The 20,493-nt window shown below is 44.0% G+C and overlaps 1 protein-coding gene across 1 annotated transcript in view; it reads right to left on the minus strand.

Annotated features, from left to right (window-relative positions):
- Positions 1-11,595, minus strand: part of unc5b (unc-5 netrin receptor B) — a 44,496-nt gene extending 32,901 nt beyond the window's left edge. Inside the window, exon 1 of the mRNA XM_070915628.1 lies at positions 11,388-11,595. Coding sequence (XP_070771729.1) covers positions 11,388-11,475 — 88 coding nt within the window. The 5' untranslated portion in view covers positions 11,476-11,595. The remainder of the gene's footprint in view (positions 1-11,387) is intronic.
- Between the last annotated feature and the right edge of the window lie 8,898 nt (positions 11,596-20,493).

Here is a 20,493-nt window from a genome sequence, read left to right on the forward strand (position 1 = left end):
CTGAACAGCCCCAGTCACAAAGCCAAATTGAGTCCATTCATTTCTAAATGGGATCCAGATTTATTAAAACATATCACCACCCAGTGAGACAAAGACCCATTACCGTATTATCCATTTTGGGAGCAAATACATAGTTTAAACAGTGTGTAAACATAGTGCCTTTTCCAGTCTCCTTGAAAAAAGAAAGATGTGGGGGAAAAAGGCAGGAATTGAGTGAATAAGGAGTGTATCTGTGATATCAGCTCACCTATTTCTACTTGGAGTCAGTGACAATTTTCTGATTGCATTTCAGTATAGCTAGAAATACAGGGCTATGGTTTAGCTCATACAGCAGTATCACACTGATTTTATGCCCCTTGAAGAGGATGCAGAACTTTAAGTCAAAATTAAAGGAACAGTTCCACATTTTGGTGCCTGACAACCTCACGGTGATGAAAAAGGACTCCAGGGAGTCACATACCATTTAACCAATACCACGTAACACCCCATTAAATTCTAGATTTCTGTTTGCGTATGGATTAAACAAACAACATATGATGTGTTAGTGTTTCTGCTAAGCTAAGTGCCTGCTGGCTCTTGCTTCATATGTAGCGCACAGATATGACAGTGCTATTGATCTTCTCATCTAACTCCCATCAAAAAAGGGGATAAATGTATTTCTCAACATGTTTAACTATTCCTTTTATGCCCGCCACTGGAAGCTAAACTGTATAAACACGTTTACGGCTCCAGACTGAGATTGTGGTTGATTTGCTCGAATTGCTACAGGGTCGCTGCTGTGGCTTTCCCCGGTGCTGACTCTGTGTGGTGAGGGTTCAGGGATCAGAGAGGACCGGGCCGTGCAGACCTCGAGGTCACCGGCTGCCTTTCTGCTGAGCAGGCTATTGTCCTGCAGCTGCATGGCCGCACCACTCCAGGTCTATTCAGAGTCTATTCAGCAGCTTCAACTATGTGCAATAGAAGACCCCGGTCTATTGTCTGACGCCAAGTCTGTTTGAGCTGCACCCGAATGCTCACTTCATCTCCCAGTGAGTTCAGAGTAACAGATAAGTCTCAACCAATGGGGGCGGATCTACACAAGTAAAAAAGACACGTTAAACACATTCAAGCCGACTCCAGTTCTCAAACAGAGAGCAGCTTGACCTCAGTGACCTTTGCAGAATGTCAAACCACACTGTATGACCTCTGTTTGCTTCCCTCGACACTTACACATACATTTAGATACAAACCGAAGAAGTGCTACAGGATAAGGGAAAAAAGAAACATCCTTAATTTCATACAACACAACAACCTATTAGTGTCAACACCTATTTTGTATTTCTGTAAGCTTGTCATATTAGCTAGCTTTATTTGCATTTCTCTTCTGTTGCGAGTATGAGAAGCAATAAAAACATTATTAGGCAAAAATGGGTAACAAGAGACCAGTGGCATTGCTAGCAAGTTAGCTATTCCCCAAGTATTGGGTAAGTGTATGATCATGCACACAAAATGGCCATATCACACTCAGTAAAAAAGCCATCTGGAGGCATCAGCACTTCTATGAGCAGAATTAAGTCAGAGTGCAATGACTTTCTCGTTTAAAGTGCCTCCAAAGAGTGCCATTATTACCTTCCCAGAATGCAAATGTGCTTTGGGCCAATTAGAGGTTGAGCCAATACCAATGTAAGCCCATAAAAAGCGGCCCTTCCATAATCATTCAGCAATATGACTCATGGGTAAGATTGGAACACCGGCCTGTAAATGTGTCATGATTATGACTTCGTGCTTAAAATGAATGGAGGAGCTGTGTATTTCATTCCCACGGTGCTGGAGCTGGGCCACGCATATGTTAGTGTCAGTGCTTCTAATGAAATAAATAGACTTGTGGTAGTACTTATTAGGCCTCCATAAGTGGCAGGTAAAGACAAGGGCCCTGTGGTGCATCAAAGGCAGTTAAATGTCTCTTTTTAGATCTCCACCTATCAAGAGGTATTTAGGGGCAGAGGGGGTTGCTTTTTTGTTTGTGGAGACAGACGCCCTCATCCAGGATCTCTCTGTGTAATTACACGCCGTAGAAGACCTTCATTCCACTCCTCTTCACAGAGAGAGATGAAAGACAAGAGAGACAGGGGCATGTAATCACTCCTCTGACTGAAAGAGGGGGAGAGGAGGTGAGGGACGCAGAGAATAGAAGGACAAAAGGATGGTGAGTGGTGGTGGGGTTTTAATAAACCTCCTCTGTCTCTTGTTTACAGAGTCTCTCTTGCCTCTCCTGATTTCTCTCTGTCTCACACACACACACACTCATACACATGGACTATCTTTGACTGAGGCTTTCATTATTCTCAGAGTTGCCTGTTCTTCGCCTCAGGACAGATGTGTAAATTGTTGTGCTAATGTAAGGCCCACTGCTGAGAGCATTAGAGGAGGAAAGAGATTTACACACTCCACACCACTGTATAACTGTCACTCACAGTAGCATAAAGGGGACGCTGTAAGTGACAGCATCTCAGCACACACACTCACCAGACCATGCGCATGTATGCAGGCAAACACACACACACACTCTGGTACTGACAGAGTCGTGGGTGGACGTTGACATGCGCAAGAAAATGTTCCATTTCCTTCTGCCATTCATAGTCTCCAAGCCTAAATCTAACAGAAAGACTCCCTCACCTCATCACAAAGGGCTTAAGAGCAGCAGTGAAGTACTAATCTGTCGGTGTTCCTCTGTAAAACTCCAATATTTTTCCATTGCAGGCCTTATTTACTCTAAAGGACACAGGGGGCAAAACACCGGAAAGGTGCCAGTTAATTATGTCCCTTTGCTTCTGAGGTTTAGCTGAGGTGGTAATCTGAGGGATCTTTGTGTTGTTCTTAATAGTTTGGCAACATCTGTTGTTTGGAAACAGCAAAGTACTCATCATACAACTGAGAGTAATGCAAGAAAAGGGGATGATGTGTGACAAAAGTCAGGAAGTAAGGCAGGAATCAAACCAAGGTCATAACAATTACACAGAAGGTGCCTTAACTACTTTTCCAAAGTGACTTAATAAATCAATTAGTTGATCGAAAGAGAAGAAAATTAAGCAACAACAATTTTGATAATTGATTAATCATTTAATGGAACATTTTGGGAAATACAACCCCTTTACAGGTGGTTATGTGCTGGACTACCTCTTGTGCGAAGCTAAGCTAACCGGCTGCTGGCTGTAGCTTCATAGATTTACTGCACAGGCACGAGAGTGGTATCAACCTTCTCATCGAACTCTCCGCAAGAGAGGGAATAAGCGCTTTCTAACATGTTGAGCTAAACCTTTAAGACATTTGCTTGTTCCACCTTCTCAAAATTGAGGATTTGCTGCTTTTCTTTGTTCTATGTCATCGTACAAGGAATATCTGTGCTGTGGACTGTTGGAGGGACAAAACAAGCAATTTAAAGACAACTGGAAAATTGTAATTGAACTTAATTGATATTGAAAATGATCATTAGTTCCTATATTCGTACTGTTGCAAACTTTTTTCCCTCTGTTTTCTTATTCCTGGTCACATCTCTGCCAAGTCTGCACTCTGCATGAGACTGGGTGACTGACTACTCCTCTGTCTGTCTGTGTGTCTGTCTGATGGCGCCGAGGCCTCTGATGGGTTCCAAACAACCCATCTGCCCAGGAATCTGCCAGTCCGTCTGTCTGTCTGTCTGGCTCTCCACAGGTATGTCTATCTGTCCCTGCGTGATCCATGTTTCTTTTATTAAGCCGTGGAAGAGGAGGGCAGGAGCTGGCTGCAGCGTGAAGGTTGAAGCTATAGACAGAGAGACACCACTCAGTGTTTAATGACCCACTATAACTATACCTATTCATCTCCCCCGGCAGAGCAGTGAAATACCATGGAAATGGTCCTCTGCTGAAGATATTGCATCATGCTAAATCATACCTCCTCAGCCGGCACTAGTATGATTACATGAAACATGTTTCTCCCGCTGCTTTCCATGTATAAAAACCTCCCTTTGACACAAACGACACAAGGAATGCTTCAATACAAATCAATCTGGAAGCAGTTTAACATAATGACGTCAGAGGGCAGCCGCTGCACCGCTCCCACATAAACCAATCAAGCTCACCTCTATCCCTGATCAATTATCATTTATATAGCTTTCCTCGCGTGTGTGAGGTGCTTTCTCTACCTGCTGTAACTGCACACACACACACACACACACACACACACACACACACACACACACACACACACACACACACACACACACACACCCTGTCTTGTTGCTGAGAGGATTGGAGGCAAGTGAAGCTGAGCAACAGCAGCGGCAGAGTCAGAGCAGAGACACCCAGAGTTAATGAACCCTCACCAGTCAGCATGGCTGTCCATCTGCTTTCATAATCCCCATAAACAGCAGGCCACGGGCGCTGCCCAACCAGCTACACACACACACACACACACACACACAAAAGCAGTATATCGCCATCCTAAATATCCTTTGTGAGGAATGAGGGGACACGTGCACATGTGCCTTATGTGTGTGTGTGTGTATGCGCAGGATTGGGTGTTGCTGGGGGGAGGAGGGTGGGGGCTGATGTGTCCATTATAATGCCCGTGTGCCTTAGCTCAGCTCACTAGCTAATCTAAGTGGAGTGGCGGGAAGAGGTGAGCGTGAGGTTGGCTACTGAGCCCATCTGGTCAGCAGCAGGTAAGAGGCTTGAAACACACACCCGCTGACACACTTGATGCGTGTGTGAGCTCATACACTTAAATCTAACCTTAATTACATGCAGGTACATCTGCCACATTAGACCAGACCTCGTCCCACGACTTCACACATGGCGCTCGTTTAAAAGGACGCCTCACTCTTCAGCGACGGATGCCTGGTGGCATTTTGTGGCATCCGCCGCGTACACCTGGCATGGTGAATGATCGAGGAGGATAAACCAGGTTTCCTCCTGTGCAATCAGAGCGGCTGCCAGAGCGAGAGGGATGGGTGTGCGCGCGAGCTGTGTGCTGATTGAGACTGGGAGTGTGACCCCACTGTGACCCATGCAGAAAAGGGAGTAATATCTAAGTAACAGGGCTGGCTTCCTGTCAGCGCGCACCCCTCGCACATACACACACTCACGGCAAACACACAAACCGAGCCAAGAGGAGCCTGTCAGCCCTTGATTAAGACCTGCATCCAAGGCGAGAACAGAATCTTTACTGTGTGTTTGGAGGCTCCCAGTCAAAGTCTCTGGAGAAGTAAGAATTAAGTCCTGGAGCTAAAGACGGGTGGAGGAATTAGAGGGTGGATGAGGGCAGATCTCATTCTTTCACTCTTCTCTTTGCTATGGTTGTGATCCAAGAGTGTCTGAGCAGAAACAGGGATTATTGCCCCAACTGTGCATGTTTGTACGTGTCTGCATATGTTTGGGGGATGGAGCTAGATACTGCATAGCAGGCCTTTTCCTTTAGCACAATCTTTAAAGCTCAAACTGAAGAGAGGAGAGGACAGACAAGGAAAAGAAAGGGAAAATGAAGGCAAAGGATAGGAAAGGTCTGGATATGCTCTTGTTGACCTATGATTAAGTGGCCAATCACTGCCCCATTACTGACAGGGGCAATGAACTTCAGAGACAAACATGGCGCTTTAACTCCATGTCAGTCACTCCATTAAACAACACTGCAGCACACTGCTGACATGCAGCCAATCACACAAAACCCACCAAGCCCTCCCTCCTCCCACCCTCTACACACACTCACAAATACACTCATTAAGCATCATTCGCCTTGATTCAAAACACAAGGAGGGTGGGAAATTGTAAGTTGTTTGAAAGTCCTGCTGTTGCCTAGCTGCCTGCCATGCAGACAGAAGGACGCAGGATCATTTCCGTTCCCTCTCTGAGCCGGAGATATGCACATGTACGCTCAATACGCCCATCTCTCTGGGGAGGTCTGTGTGTCATTCCCCTACTTTAGGCACACCAGCTGCTTGGTGTGTACTCTGCAGTGTTAGGAGCCCCTTCCCACCTCGCACAAGCCCCCAGTGGCACCCACATCCACTTACACACAGGCATGACGAAGCTCCCCTCCTTTACCTACCCACAACACCCCCCACATTCATAAGTACCCTGAGGGCAGATGGGACCCTAATAAGCGTTACACTCAGAGAAATGGGATTCTTCACAGTGCCTTCTAAAGAGCAATTCCCAAACTCTGCCAGACAGCTAGCTGGGGAAAAAAATTGATGGAGTGAGTGAGATATGGATGACAGAGGTTGGTATATGTGAGACTATAAAGCTATAAATACGCCTGATGAGACTATCAAGAGATTGAAGGAAGAGGAAGGGGAAATGGGGACAAGTGGAGGCAATTTATTAATGTGGATGTGGGGGAATGTAGCTTTGTATGCCAAATTAATAAAAGGACGTCAGAATAACACTAACTGCCATCGCCTTCTCTAATGCTGCACATTTCCGCTCCTGATGGAAAGGGTATTATTAACACACTTTAAGCAGAATTCTCCACCAGTTCGCCAAAGCCCACATGGCACACTCAAACACAAACAGACACAAACACAAGCATTAACAGATTGGCTGTGGTCTAAGCTCTGAGTGGACTTGGCTCAACCGCCTTTTGAAGACAAAAAAGCCTCAGCTAAGAAGATGAGGGGGAATCTACATGGCCTGAAAAAGCTCCCTTTTTTAGACGAGGACACACGCAGAGCGCTGGACCATAGTACAGCCAATCAAGTGCTGACGCCGCCTCTGATCTATGGACCTCAGTGCAACCACTTTTACCAAGTGTGTGTGTATGTGTGTGTGTGTGTGTGTGTGCGCGTGTGTATGTGTCTATCTTAGGGTAAGGGGGTTGTTCAGGATCTGGCGTGACCCCCCGTGGTGAATACTGATCCTATTGGTCACGATGCTCAGAGTGCTGCTGAGATCTTAAATGAAAATTCCTGCACTCACTCACTCACTCCTCCCAAGTGACCCAGCAGGTCTTCCGCCATTATACACATAAATGCTACCTCTTCATCAGAGGATGTGGCTCCGTTTTGCATATGTGGGTGTGGGTGTGTGCTGTACTTTTGATGTCAGATGTCACTGAGCACGTCTCAGCATATCAATCGCTAAGAAAATCAGATATTTTAAAGCTCAAACAAGCAGGTACGATCTTTACCTGTGCATGAGTGGTTATGCAACAGTGACACACCTCTAAAGGTGCATGACCACACACACACATGCAAGTATCGCTCCTGCTGAAGTTGTGAATGAGTGTGTGTGTGTGTTCTAGTGCTGCCTCCCCCTTTACCCCACACAAAGGGGCAGAAAAAGCTCTCTGGAGTCTCCTATTCATCTAAAGCACAATGGAACCCCACAGAGGTTTTCTTCCTGTTTCCCTGTCTGCCCCACCCATCTCCCCCCACAGGGCAGGATGGAGGGGCAGGGGGTACCCTGTCCTGCAGGCCCAGCAGCAACTCAGCTCCCATCTGCCACCGAAACTCTTCCTTCTCCACCCCCGATCCATCCATCCATCCATCCCCCTCCCACACTCCAGCCTCAACTTATTTTTTACTCCACTGGCTGGCTGTTTGAAGACATGCGCCAAAATCTTTGTGTTTTGTTTTAAACATGTTGCCTTCAAAAGTTAAAATTTTGTGATTGATATTGAAAAAACTAGTTTGACCTTGGGATGAACAGCTCGGTCAAAAACATGTTTAAATTTCAAACATCAATGGCTTTAAATGCTTGGATTAAATTGAAACAATCCTAGATTTTATAACGGTTTTATGTGAAGGCACACAGGTAAACCAGAGACCATCTGGTGTGAGATAATCAAGACATTTTCAAAGACAATCCTAGCAGGTATTACATGAAATATTCAAATAGCTTCACTTGATGATAATTATCTGCAGTATTTTTGTACATTTTTTAAATAACACACAGAATTAGTTGGCAGGCTCTGCAGTATTGATTAAATCATTATTACCCCAGATCCTAAATGCTGTGAGAACATATTGTCTTTGCAGAAAAAAATAATGGCCTGTGCTTAAAACTATATTCATCTCAAGTCCGCCAATCTCTGCTCGAAACTTCCTTCTGCTGCTAATTCCTCTTTCCAGTCTTTATAGTCAGCTCCCTCTTCCATTTACCTCGCTGTTTTCCTCTCCTTCAGAGCCCTTGCTGTTTGCCGCAGATTTATGGTCCGGTCTAACATGCACAGTATTGGCAAAGCATTAAACATGTCTACTCTTAATACTGTGAGCTCTCTCCATCGATAAGAGCCTTAATAAAAACATCCCCCTAGTGGATTTGTGTGTCTCTTTTTCACTTTCCACCCTCTGCCTCCCTCCTCGACAATATCCTCCACTCTTAACCACTGTTTCTCCTGCTGCTTTGCTAGCTTTAGCTGGTCCTGCTGCTCATCACTTGCCTTTCCTCTCATTCTTTTCCACCTATTTCTCCTCCCTCTCTCGCCGCCTCATTCTCCGTCCTGTGCCAGAGGTTTAATGGCGCTTGAATGCCACTGCTATGGAGTTTTCTTCTTCGCTCTTTTCCTCATAAAGGATATTTAAAAGCCATGCCCTGAGATCAATCTATCTCAATGTGTCTCTCACAGATTCATTTCTCGTCCATCTCCTCTTTCTATTTTTTCCTCTTCGCTTTCAGATGGATAGCATTACCCTGCGTAACCCTTCTCCTTGTTTGGTTCACACACATCCACTGCAACAGCCCCCGGCTGCAATTGGCACACTTGCTCGAACTGCCACTCTTTTATCTGGTCTATAAATGCCTATTGGTACCCTAAAATCCTTCACTACCCCCTGTAGCCATCCGGGTCAGTTACTCCAGTGAGAGCCAAGCAGCTGTTCCCCTCCCACTTCTTTCTCCTTTGCTGTCTCTGATGTCAAGAATTTGAGCATCATAAGCACATTTTAAATATTAACAAAGACCACTTTGCACGTATGAATAATACAGCAGAGAGGGCAGTGGCTGGCCAGCGATCCCATCCCCTGCCGCCTTACGACCATAAAACTAATGCACTGCTCCGGGACAGAATGTGGCCTGTTCTGGTCTGCCAGCAGGACTTGCCTGAGGAACTAGTCTAGCCCGTGGCCTGGCCCAAAGAGAGCTGTCTGTCTGTTTATTTATCACGGTGCCCAACCACCTGTCCAAATCTCTGCAGATGCAACAGCCTGGCAGCACTTTTGTTATGACTACATGTTTCAGAGACACTTTAATCTAATCTGACATCTCAATCTGTTGAGCGTCTTTGAAGCCAAATCTACTTTGGTGTTTGTCTGGGGTTAGCGTTGTTGTCACATTCCTTTCTTTTCATGCAAATCATAATTTAGCTGTCTGAAAATTACAGACTTCTTCTCACCAAACTGTAGAGCAGGGCAACAGATATTCAAGTAGCCTTTTACTAGCTCAGTATTAAAGAATGTGAGTCTTCTTCCAGGAGCTGCACTGTTATTCAGGAGCAACAGGATTCCCACACTTAACACAAATGAGACAGCACATCCTAGAGGAGTGTCACTATTCATCCAGCCCTTTATGGGAGTGTCTGACATGCCACGCTCCCTAACTCTGAACGCTCGACTGCTCCGTCGCTTCCCTCACCCTCACCCTCGCTCTCCTCCTGTCTTGACCTCCCAGTCTGGACTCTGGTCTCCTGCTCCTTCCCCCTCAGGGGCTTACTGGGCACCTGGTCGCCTCCATTCAATCCTGATGTGTCACAATCTGTGTGTAAACACACTTACCGTATGTTGGCTTTCTAATTCTGATGAAGTCATTAATAATGACACACACACACACACACACACACACTCACAGAGAGGCAGTGGACAGCAGGGTAGTTACTACAGACAAGTGTTCCTGGCAGTCTGGGTAATTAATGTGTATGTCAACACAGAAAGAGGAGCACCGTAGCAGAAATGTGAGCTCAGCACATCCACAATGCAGGCAGAGACCGAGACAGGAGGGATCTGAGGGGAGGCGGCGGAGGAAAGGTATACACACAATGGGAGAGAAGATAAATGCAATCTGTCTGTCCCATCGTGCCTTTCCTAAATATATCCCGGCCTTCCTCTCTCCCAGACAGAAACTTTACTGGGGCACACTGAGCTATTGTCCCCCCTAACAGGACCTCTCTGCAATCCTCAACTGTTTATATCAACCTTTCTCATTTCTCATGCAAGGATTTCAGAATGGTCTGCAATTTTAATAAACGTAAGCTGCTTTTCTGCTCCGCCTGTTCAGGAATAATACACACACACACACACAAGGATCTTGGGATATACAGCGGGGGTTCTTGATGGCATTCAAAGAAATGGCCACAGACATGGACAGTGTGCCCTCCAAAAGATAACTGCTGTCATTGGCTTCTTCACCAGAGACTTATTTCTTGGAGTGATCTTTTAGTAATGCGTGTGTAGATTCTGCACTCATTGTTGTCCCCATTGTTCTTTTTTTTTCTACTGTAAACCGAGCTTAATCCACAATCCACTAAACCCTTCAGATTTCTGCCTTGTATTTCAATCTGAGGGAGGGGAGGAAAAGTCCAGGCTCGCCTACCACCGGGCCACACTGAATGAAGTCATTAATCTAACACTGGAGATGGGCAGCGTCACCTTGGTGTCCAGGTCCTGTCCCATCAGCTCACCCACAGTGACCTGCCCTGTGTACCAAGTGATTTCATCTCCGTGAGAGCTGCTGCAGTCTTTGACGGCATTAAGTCTGGGCAATCCACCTGATCAAAGCCTGCTCTGCTCAGACTGAAATATTATGTCTATTACAATAATGGTTAAAAAAAAGTCATAAATGGTTCGTGATCAACTGAGTGGATTCGGTATTTCAAAAACAACTTGTACAACCAAACTTGAAACAAGTGTCACTAAATTTAGAAGCTGTATCTGGCAATGGGAAAAAAAAAAAGAAACTCTTCCCCTGAAGCACTTCAAGTGCTCTGTCTTATTCTTCTCAAGGCTTTTCTTTTTCTTTTTGGAGAGGCCAGGAAGGCATGGAGCAAAACCTTAATTACTCCCTGCGCACTGGGGGAGTTTGATTTTTCCGCTCCAAGAAGAAAAGACAGCTCTGAGCTCGGGTCTACTGTAAGGCTGAAGACTTTGCTGTGGGTAAAAAAAAAAAAAACCCAGACCCTAGCACTGATACAGGTGAAGCCTAGTACTATATAATGCAAGGCAGTCTATTTTAAATTCCCATGGACCAAAAGTTAGGGTGTGAAGGAAACTTTGAGTTTGGACACTCACAAAAAATAGAAGGTCTGAATATTTTCTCTGATCTGTTCAAAATAAATAAAACACAACCTCTCTGTGCGCACAGGCGAGCGTGTGTCTTGTAAATGTTGCGCCAGTTATTTCACAGTGATTACAGCCCGACTGATCTTTAATTCAAACTTACCAGTGCCAGACACGACATGTCCCCCGACCAGGAGGAGAAGAACCAGAGGAGCGAGACCTTGGTCACGCTGCATCCGAACAGAGAGCATCTTTTCCGGTTACGCCGTTGCGAAGCGTCCGCACAGACCTGCGGCGCTGCTGACAGACCGAGTGGCTCCTGTCCAACCAAGTCTTTAGCCCTGAAAGATTTCGCAGGAAAGAGTGACACACCAAGGAGTCCAGTAATTGATGTTGGATGCCGTTGCTTTGGCAAATAGTTCACTTGACTGTTGCCGTAAACAGACTGCAACGCTCAGAACACATCCATCACCGAGCAGCGTGTGAATGTCTGAGAGAGACTGAAAGGGTGTAATTTCCGTCCGTAATCAAAGTTTGAAGAGGTCCGTAGATGTCACACCCTGTGAATAGAAAGCAACAATTTGTCGGGGGTATTCCTGGTAGATTTCATTTCGAGCCGCACTTGTAGGCTACCCTGCTTGAAGCGCAGAGGTGCCACAAAAGTCACCAAAAAGTTTGACGCATTTCTGCTCTGAATGGAGAGATTAAATAAGACGAGAGCGTCCGGTCCCCCAGCAAACAGAAACTTGGTTTGCGACCATACAAAATAAGTACACCACGGGGAGATGCTGGCAGCAAACCGCGTACGCTGCACACTGGACCCCCGAGTCTGCTCCGGGCCCCTAGGTGTCTTGTCTCGTCCCAGACCGCAAGGTGTAAACAAGAACACGGGGATCAACGCGGAGCACAATGCCAGCCTCCGGACTACCAGCCCCCGTCCGGCCAATCATATACCATCCTCCTCCTCCTCTCAGAGTGAAGGTAAACTAGTAGCAAGCAAGGAGGAAATAGATGGGAGGGGAGAGATAGAAAACCCGGACCCTAGAGCGCGCGGCAGCGCTCTGGACTCTCTGCAGAGAAGTGAGCTTGAGTTTGTGAGTTTCTTTTGAGTTTGTGAGTTTCTTTAAATCAATCTATCTTTAAATCTATCTATCTATCTATCTGTCTGTCTATATGTTTATTTTCAAATCTATTAATTTTCAGTGCAATAAAGAAGACAACCCCCTCTCTTTCCTCCCCCCTTGCTAATAAGAAGAGTCTGCGGACAGCTGTCTTGAGTCTATAAAAGAAGTCCGGTGACACCGGTCTTGGTTTATGAGAGCATATTATTTCCTGTCAATCCATCCTGGGTCATATTTTACTCCCGGTGGCCACAAGAGAGCACCCTTTCATAAATGAGCCAATCTCCAACGAGGACGACACCTGACTGGATCTTCAGCAGGACTCTTCATTATCAAAGTCGTTTTCCTGAGTGACTGGATGCTGCTGATAGCGTCTGATTGGTGAGTGGACGCCTCAGGGGGGGGGGGGGGGGGGGGGGGGGCATGATGAAGAGGTGAGCTTTGCTTTGGCATTGAAGCTGCGTGCATTAGTGTTTTTTTTTGTCCAAGGCAGTACAACTGAATTCAGCTTCCCATCACAATTTGCAGTGGGGTGTTTTATTTTTAGAATTGGAAAAATATTTAGTTGTTGCATTTTGTCTGAGATCGCCTATCATTCACAGCATCTTCTTTGTTGAGTTTGCTCTATTGAAGTTTCTGTAGATCTGCAGGCCCTCTCTTGTTGAGCAGCAACATGCTAACTATTAATTTCCTCTTCAATTTATTACAAAGAAATCACTCATGTTGATGCTTTTGGAAGCTTTAAATGTATCACTTCCTGAGATTTCTGTGCGAAAATACACAACAGTGAAGCAAATTTCTTTCATTAGCTGGGGCACATGATGTATCAATGGGTGACATATTAAATTAAAGACCTGGATAAATGAAAGGGAAAATATCAAGTGTAAATGCTTCCATGCTAAGGAACGGTTTGATGAGGGTGAAAATGATGTGAATCACATATTACGGTCTTCACAGTCACTGGTGTCAGCCCTAGGTGAACGCCTATGAGAGAGTTTTGAACAGCATGTGATGAATAAAACCCGAACTCTCAGGTCAGTCTCTATGTATTTTATTGAAAATGCAGGTACCCGGAAACAGACCCCACACAACAGCGGTGGCATGGAGTTTGACAAACAATCTTTCCAACAGTCTACTTATACCCAAGAGAACAAGGTCACAAATAGAGGCGTGTGTGGCTCTTCATAGCAATCTAGTCTGAACAACAGAATCCAGTCTCCATCCAGCATATCAAGAATTGTAGACAGCCTAAGGTCTTACAATATTTTCGACTAGACAGTCTGAACTTCCTTAAATGCTTGGCAGAGTAGGTAAAAGGCCAGGGTCGGTTAACCATGACAATGCAGAAATACATACCTGAAATAATTTTCTTTCTACCACATCGTGTTAGACATTTCTATGTCACAGATACTCTCTATTGGCGGTGTTGCTCTCTTGCTCCTACTGAGTCCAACAGTCATTCCTTCTGTTGCTGTGTCACAGGTCAGCGAGCGGAAGGTTTATCCTTGCATGACTTGTACCTTGAGATTGGATTAACACTGTTGTGTAAAATGCTCAAGATTAAATAGGATACTTAAGAGTAAAACAGAGAAGAAGCAGAGTTTTTAGGCACGGGTTGAGGCAGACAGAGAGCCAGTATGTATGCACGCATGCTGCCGAGCCTAAAGCGAGGCCCCTCTCTAAGATGTGACAGTATCTGGCAACAGAACAGCATTGCTGTACTTTGCTCAAATCCAACTTCAAAGGTTATAATTCATCTGGACAAGTGATGACTCCCAGTGCCTCCCTCCTCCAATGACAATTATGCTGTTTCCTGGAGCACAGAATACACTCCGGATTATTTATTTATTCTCTAAGTCTTTATTGTGACTGGTGAGAGAGCGAGGGCGAGGGAGGTAGGAGGAGAGTGACAGAGACGAGGGACGGAGAGAGAGAGACACTGACAGAGACGGTGAGAGCGAGAGAGGTTATGCGTGAAATGGAGTTCGCAGGTTGTGTTTGAGACAGATTTGCCTCGTGGAGCTGCAAATGCATTTTCTGTTTACATGTCTGTGCATGCCGTAGTTTCTGATTGTGTTTCTGTGCTAGTTTTACTGCTCTGTCCTTTCATGTAACGGCTCTGTGCTCTGCATTATGAATATATTGAGTACGCACTTACGTGACATTATCCACAATCTTTTTCAAATCTCGTCACTTAGCAGTGATTCTTGGTGTGCGCGTGCAGCACTTTGGGGCGAGGAGCTCATTCTACAGTTTTTATGTGACTGACTTTGGTGGCACATCTCCTACGTCGATGAGGTCATGCAGGATGTTAGCACTTTGCAAGCTGTAGACACTTTACCCTCTCTTCCTTCTCTCCAACACGTATCCCCAATTATTACGGAGATGATGACAATGTTGAACTTGCCATAAGTTATTATTTTGTTCTGCCCTTTGCTAAGACCTAAGACTAATTGAAGATATAAGTCAAGGCCGCCCAATGGAAAACTGGGGAAGAAAACTGGGGACGAAAGCTTCGGGGGGGGGGCATAATCGAGTGGGATGGAACTCATATGTGGTGCACCATACAGAGGAAGAGACAATGAGGAAGCTAGGGCTATTATTAAGGCATAATAGGTTATTCGACGAGGACTGTTTTGCAGCGCTGACTCTCTGTTGCTTTGTGTTGCAGGCTTGACATAAAAAAGGATCAAACTGCCTATCTCTGTAAAACAGAGGGGGGCTAAAAATAGGAGACATGCTCTAGAAGTTGCTGTGGAGATAATTGAATATTATTTTCAGGAATGATTAAGTTGACCTATCCAGTAGACTAATTATTTCTTGCAGGCCAGAGGAGAACTTGTTTAATAGATTTTGGTTGCAGTGAATAAAGCAAAATAACGCAGCCAATCTGCCGGCTTGCTGCTGACCAAGAAAACATCATCCGTGGAAAAATGAATAATACCCATCGTTAGAGTTTGGCTTGGTATGTGTGCACAGATTTATCTTGCAGTGTTTCAGAGATCTCCTCTGACATTTTATTTGGATGTGGTTAAAGTTTCAGTGTCATCCAAATCAAACAAAACCGCCATGTTTTCTCACTATGTAAAGTTTGTGTTTCATGTGCCAAGGTTTGAGAAACATCTTTCCACCCCGATGCAATGCTACATTTATAAAATAGCTGTAGATACTAGTTTATTTAAAGATGAATATTTTACATACAAAACATATGATCATGTGATACATTGATATGGATTAAACTCACCATCTGTATGTAAAATAATTCAACGTGTTCCACTTCTACCATCTGAAACATTACAATGTTTACAGATTAATGCATCAGTAACAATAATCCAGTGTTATGATATATAATAATACAACAATAAAAAGGCTACTGCACAAGTAGTACTTCTATTTTAGGTATTTTAAGTACTTTTACTGCATGTTAATACTTCTCCACTTTCACTTTAAGTAAGATTTTGAATTCAGGACTTTTACCTTTATTTACTTTTACTTGTACAAGTTTTATTTTCACATAGTGGTAGTTCTATTTTTAGTAAGTAAAGGATCTGAATCTGAGTTTTAACTGGAACTACTTGATTTAAGATAAATAAATAAAGTATATTTACCAGCTAAAACTGTTCACTGTTGACAGAAAATCATTTTTATTTTATTTTCATTTTTTTGGACAACCCTGACCCTTTAAGGGTGTTGTGAGCTTTGTTCAGCCTGTCAACACTTGAGTAAACACTGTCCAATATTCAGTTGCATGATGACGTGTGCAAATAGATTGGTTATGCAGATGACTGTTGGTGTGTTTGTGTATGTGTGTATACTGCATATGTCCATGCCTGTCATGGATGTGTGTGCGTGTGTTTGAGAGTACGACAGAATGTGTGTGTGTGTGTGTGTCCCTGTCAGTGTGCATTGACTTCACCTGTCCTCCACCATTGTAATCCCTGGGTACACCTGGGCCTTTGGGCTTCAGGGTTTTTAGCAGATTGCATGTGTCAGACTTCGGACAATTACACTGATTGTTGCCCTAGAAACTCTCTCCCTCTGCTTCTGGGGGTAAAAAAGTTAATACAATTAAAGGGGTCAGAACAATGTGGATGAAATGAGAGAATCTGTCCGCAAGCTGCTTTTAATGCACACCTAACTCTGTCACACTGTAGAGAAACAGCACCTTGACAAACAAATCATAATGGTTTTCATATACAGCTCAGTTCTGTTACTGCCGAATAAATTCAAAACTTTTTACCCAGGTTTATTTAAAAAACTGAAAACTGATTTAAATGTTGACCTGTTCTCTCATCCTCATATGGGACCATAAAAGCATATTTCTGAGTAGAGAATTCATCAGCCACAAACATCATACCACAGTTGATATGATTGCTCTGCTGGATTTACCTTCAAGTCCAAATTGTATGTGTTGATATTCAGGAAAGATAGGAAGCTTAATGCTCGTCTTATTCTCTAACGGCCATGATCAGATCGAGCTCTCCTCTCTGCCGTACACAGACATCATTAGTAAACAGCAGCGCAATGGTCGTTTGTGCTGAATACTTGGGCAAGAGTGTAGAAAGAGAGACCAGTCCCCGAGGAGATTACAGCTGTTTCATATCTCCACTCTGTTAAGATAAGGGCCATAACTGTAATGTGCACAGCAGAGGGATTCTATGGAGGAAGTGAGTGATGCACGTTGAGGAGCATGGATCATTAGGACGTGAGATGCGGTGGTGGAAAAAGTACTCAGATCCTTTACTTCAGTAAAAATATCAATATCACATTGTAAAAATACTCCATTGCAAGTAAAAGTCCTGCATTTAATCCTACTTAAGGAAAAGTAGTTGTTTTGCAGAAATGCAGCCCCTCTGACTGACATATTATTACATTATTAGATATAGATACTGATGCAACAATGTGTAAGCAGCATTTTCCTGTGGCAGCAGGTTGAGGTGGAGCTAAATTGAACTACTTTATATACAGTTACTGTAGCTAGTTTAATCCAGAGGTTACCAAACAGAGGCTCAGGCCACGAGAGTCACAAGATTAATCTGAGGGGATCGTGAGATGATTAATGGGGTAGGAAAGGGGAAAAAAAGTTCTTCCACACTAATTTGAATTCATTTTTTCAGACTTTTCTCTAGTATTTGTGTTTTGTGAGAAATATTACTGAGTTTTACCTCTTTGGGCCTCAGACAGTAATCTAAATGAAATTTAAATGTCTCCTTGGTGGAACTGCTAACAACACTAGGCACCTGAAATGTGACAAGGAGCCCCAACTACACACAACTTTTATTATAAAAGTTCACGAGCCAAAAAGGTTCAGGGCCTCTGGTTTAATTTTTAAACAATGCATGGTAATTTATAAGCTTATGATCTGTTTTTATGAAGAATTTGAATTTGAAAATTAACTAAAGCTGTCAAATAAATGTGCAGAAGTGGAGCAAAAAGTGATTAGTATTTATAGTTGTTTAATATTTCACTCTGAAATGTAGTGGAGTAGATGTATGAAGTAGCAGATAATGAAAATATTCAAGCAAAGTACCTCAAAATTGTAGAGTACTTGAGTAAATGTACTTAGTTACTTTCCTCCAATGATCTCACCCACTACATGAGATTTGTGTGTGTGTGTGTGTGTGTGTGTGTGTGTGTGTTATTTTACACACAAAAGGGTTGAAGTGTTGAAGTATTGTAAGTGTTTATACAGTTTTAGTTTCAGCATTAGTTGTTGGATGTGTGTAAATGAAAGTGTTGTTGTGAGGTGGTGAGAAAGAGAGCTGCAGTGAAGAGTGGGTGTGAGCACTAATTAAATATAACATCTGTTGGAAGACGAGAGACTGGCAGCTATGAAGCCATCAGGTATTAGAAACCACAATGTTACCGTCATTTTATATAAAACAAAATACATTTAGTTGATTGATCTGAGGGGGGAAAAAAACATCCTGCACATTGAATCTTGCCTCCAGTAAGCTTCACATGTGGGAGTTTCTTACCCACCATGGGCCTTTGTCAGGTAATGTCTCAAGTTTATTAGTCCTGATATGAACTATAAACCCAAATTTTGTTTATGATGAGGGGCGTTAGGGCATTGTTGAGGGATGATATTTCACGAGGGAAGCATTATGTACACTTCATAATATTGGCTGCTCAGCACATTTGCTATGCTAGTCCAGACTAGTTTTCTTATGGTAGCATAGGGCTTTAGGACACTGTAAGTCAGGGTTTCATCTGTGCGAGCAACATTATGGCTTCATTTTTGTATGCACTTTGTGTGTGTGTGTGTGTGTGTTTATGTGTCTAGATTAATGACCACTGGCTTAAGAAATGCCACCGACTAGCGTTTTACACAAACAACTTCTAGTTTTGTGACGATATAGGGAAACGCCTCGGGGCGGAAACATGACTTTTGCTGTCCTCTGTTACTCCCTCCATCCCTCCCTCTCTTCATCATCCATCGCTCCTGTTCACCTGTGCCACCTCACTAATGATTGCTCAGCGGCTGTGAGTCTACCATGCATCATTTACCAGGAGCTCCAGAGAGGCAGCAAGAGAGAGAAGTAAAGAGGGAAAGGGGAGCAAGAGAGAAGAAACCCTCTATTCATGCAGGTGGGGAGGCTGAAAGGGAGCAACAGTGATATCCAGAAGGAGAGAGAAAGAGAATAAGGAGAGAAATTGACAAGAGGTGCAGACACTGGGAGATGAGCATGTGCTGCACAGGCAGTGCAAAGGGAGAAGGTGAGAATAGGCTTGAGGGGACCAGGAGGCCCATTTTATTAATCACAGTCTTGATCTGGTGGGAAACGCTGACAGCTCTAGATGGAAATAATACTCAAGGGTCGCCGCCACTGCACTCCTGCTTGCCACAGAGAATGGGTGGAGACGGAGGCAAAACATTCCCCTAAAAACAAAATAACTGTGTCGGCTTGATAAGTGTGTTATTTGCAATTAACATAATTGCACAGATTATTGTCATTGAGAAGGAACAGAATGTAGTTGCCCTGCTACATAAGATATACACTGCTTGATTTGCCAAAATGATGGTTTGATTTGATATGTTACACTGGTGTCACGATTTAATACATTTTATTGCAGGGGACAGTACATATCTGCTTTCAATAACATTCAGATTCATAAAGCTCTGTGAATTTGAAATGAAACAAATGAGTTTTGCCTGACACATGTGAGTGGTTTCCCAGCAGCTAAACAAAACAAAACAAAAGCGGTGCTTCACACTTTTGAGGACAAGACGCGGTGACAAAAACTCTGCTCAAATATCACTGCGATGAATTGATCATTTTTTTCTACCAAATGCATGATGAATTGTTTGATTCACCACGTGTGTGGCTAGCCTTGACAAGACTCAGTGCCAGATGCCACACAGCTCTATAGGGTGGCATCACGGCTTACAGCACAATATCATCCAGTCAAAAGGTTTTATTATTACCTTTCCAGGCATAAAGGCAGAAAAGTCAATAGAGCCGAGTGACAAATTTCCCACATTCCTCACGCAAGCTGAACGGACACTATTATTAGATGTCAGACCAGACGGCCAATCAAATTGATAATAATAGGTTGGATTTCTGCAGACAAAGGATGGATAACACAGGAGCTGACCCCACAGTACAGCCAGCCAGCGGCCATCTTATTAGCCTATAAAAAGCTCAGGTGTGGACGCGCTTTGTTTGCCTGGACATGGCCTCCGTCATACCAATATCACCTCATTTCTGGAGGTGGGAGCCAACACTGACAGGGAGGGGGAGACAGGGAGAGAGGCAAAGTGAGGAGGAGGGGAAGGGATGGAAAATAGTTTGAGGGGAAATAGTAGCACTTTTCATCTCTGATGAATGTGATTACCCCCACCAACGATATTATGTGTCATGTTTGTTATTAAATGAAATACAAGATAGACTCCATAGCTCCATAATAATACTGAGCAGAGTGGCCTAATTCCATTGGACATCTGTAAATGGGGATAATCAATATTATTGGCAGGTTGTTGGAGTTACCAGAGGTTAGAAGAACAATCATGAGTTTATCTTGTTTCCATGTTTAAGTTTTCATCTCTGACCTTTGTGCTCCGGCAGTTGAGGCGCTTTTTCTTTTCAAGGGATGCAAATCCATCCGTGGTTACCAGTCAAATCCATGCAAAGCAGTCCGTTGAGG

Source organism: Enoplosus armatus, chromosome 12 (assembly GCF_043641665.1).
Source record: "Enoplosus armatus isolate fEnoArm2 chromosome 12, fEnoArm2.hap1, whole genome shotgun sequence".
NCBI classification, from domain to species: domain Eukaryota; kingdom Metazoa; phylum Chordata; class Actinopteri; order Centrarchiformes; family Enoplosidae; genus Enoplosus; species Enoplosus armatus.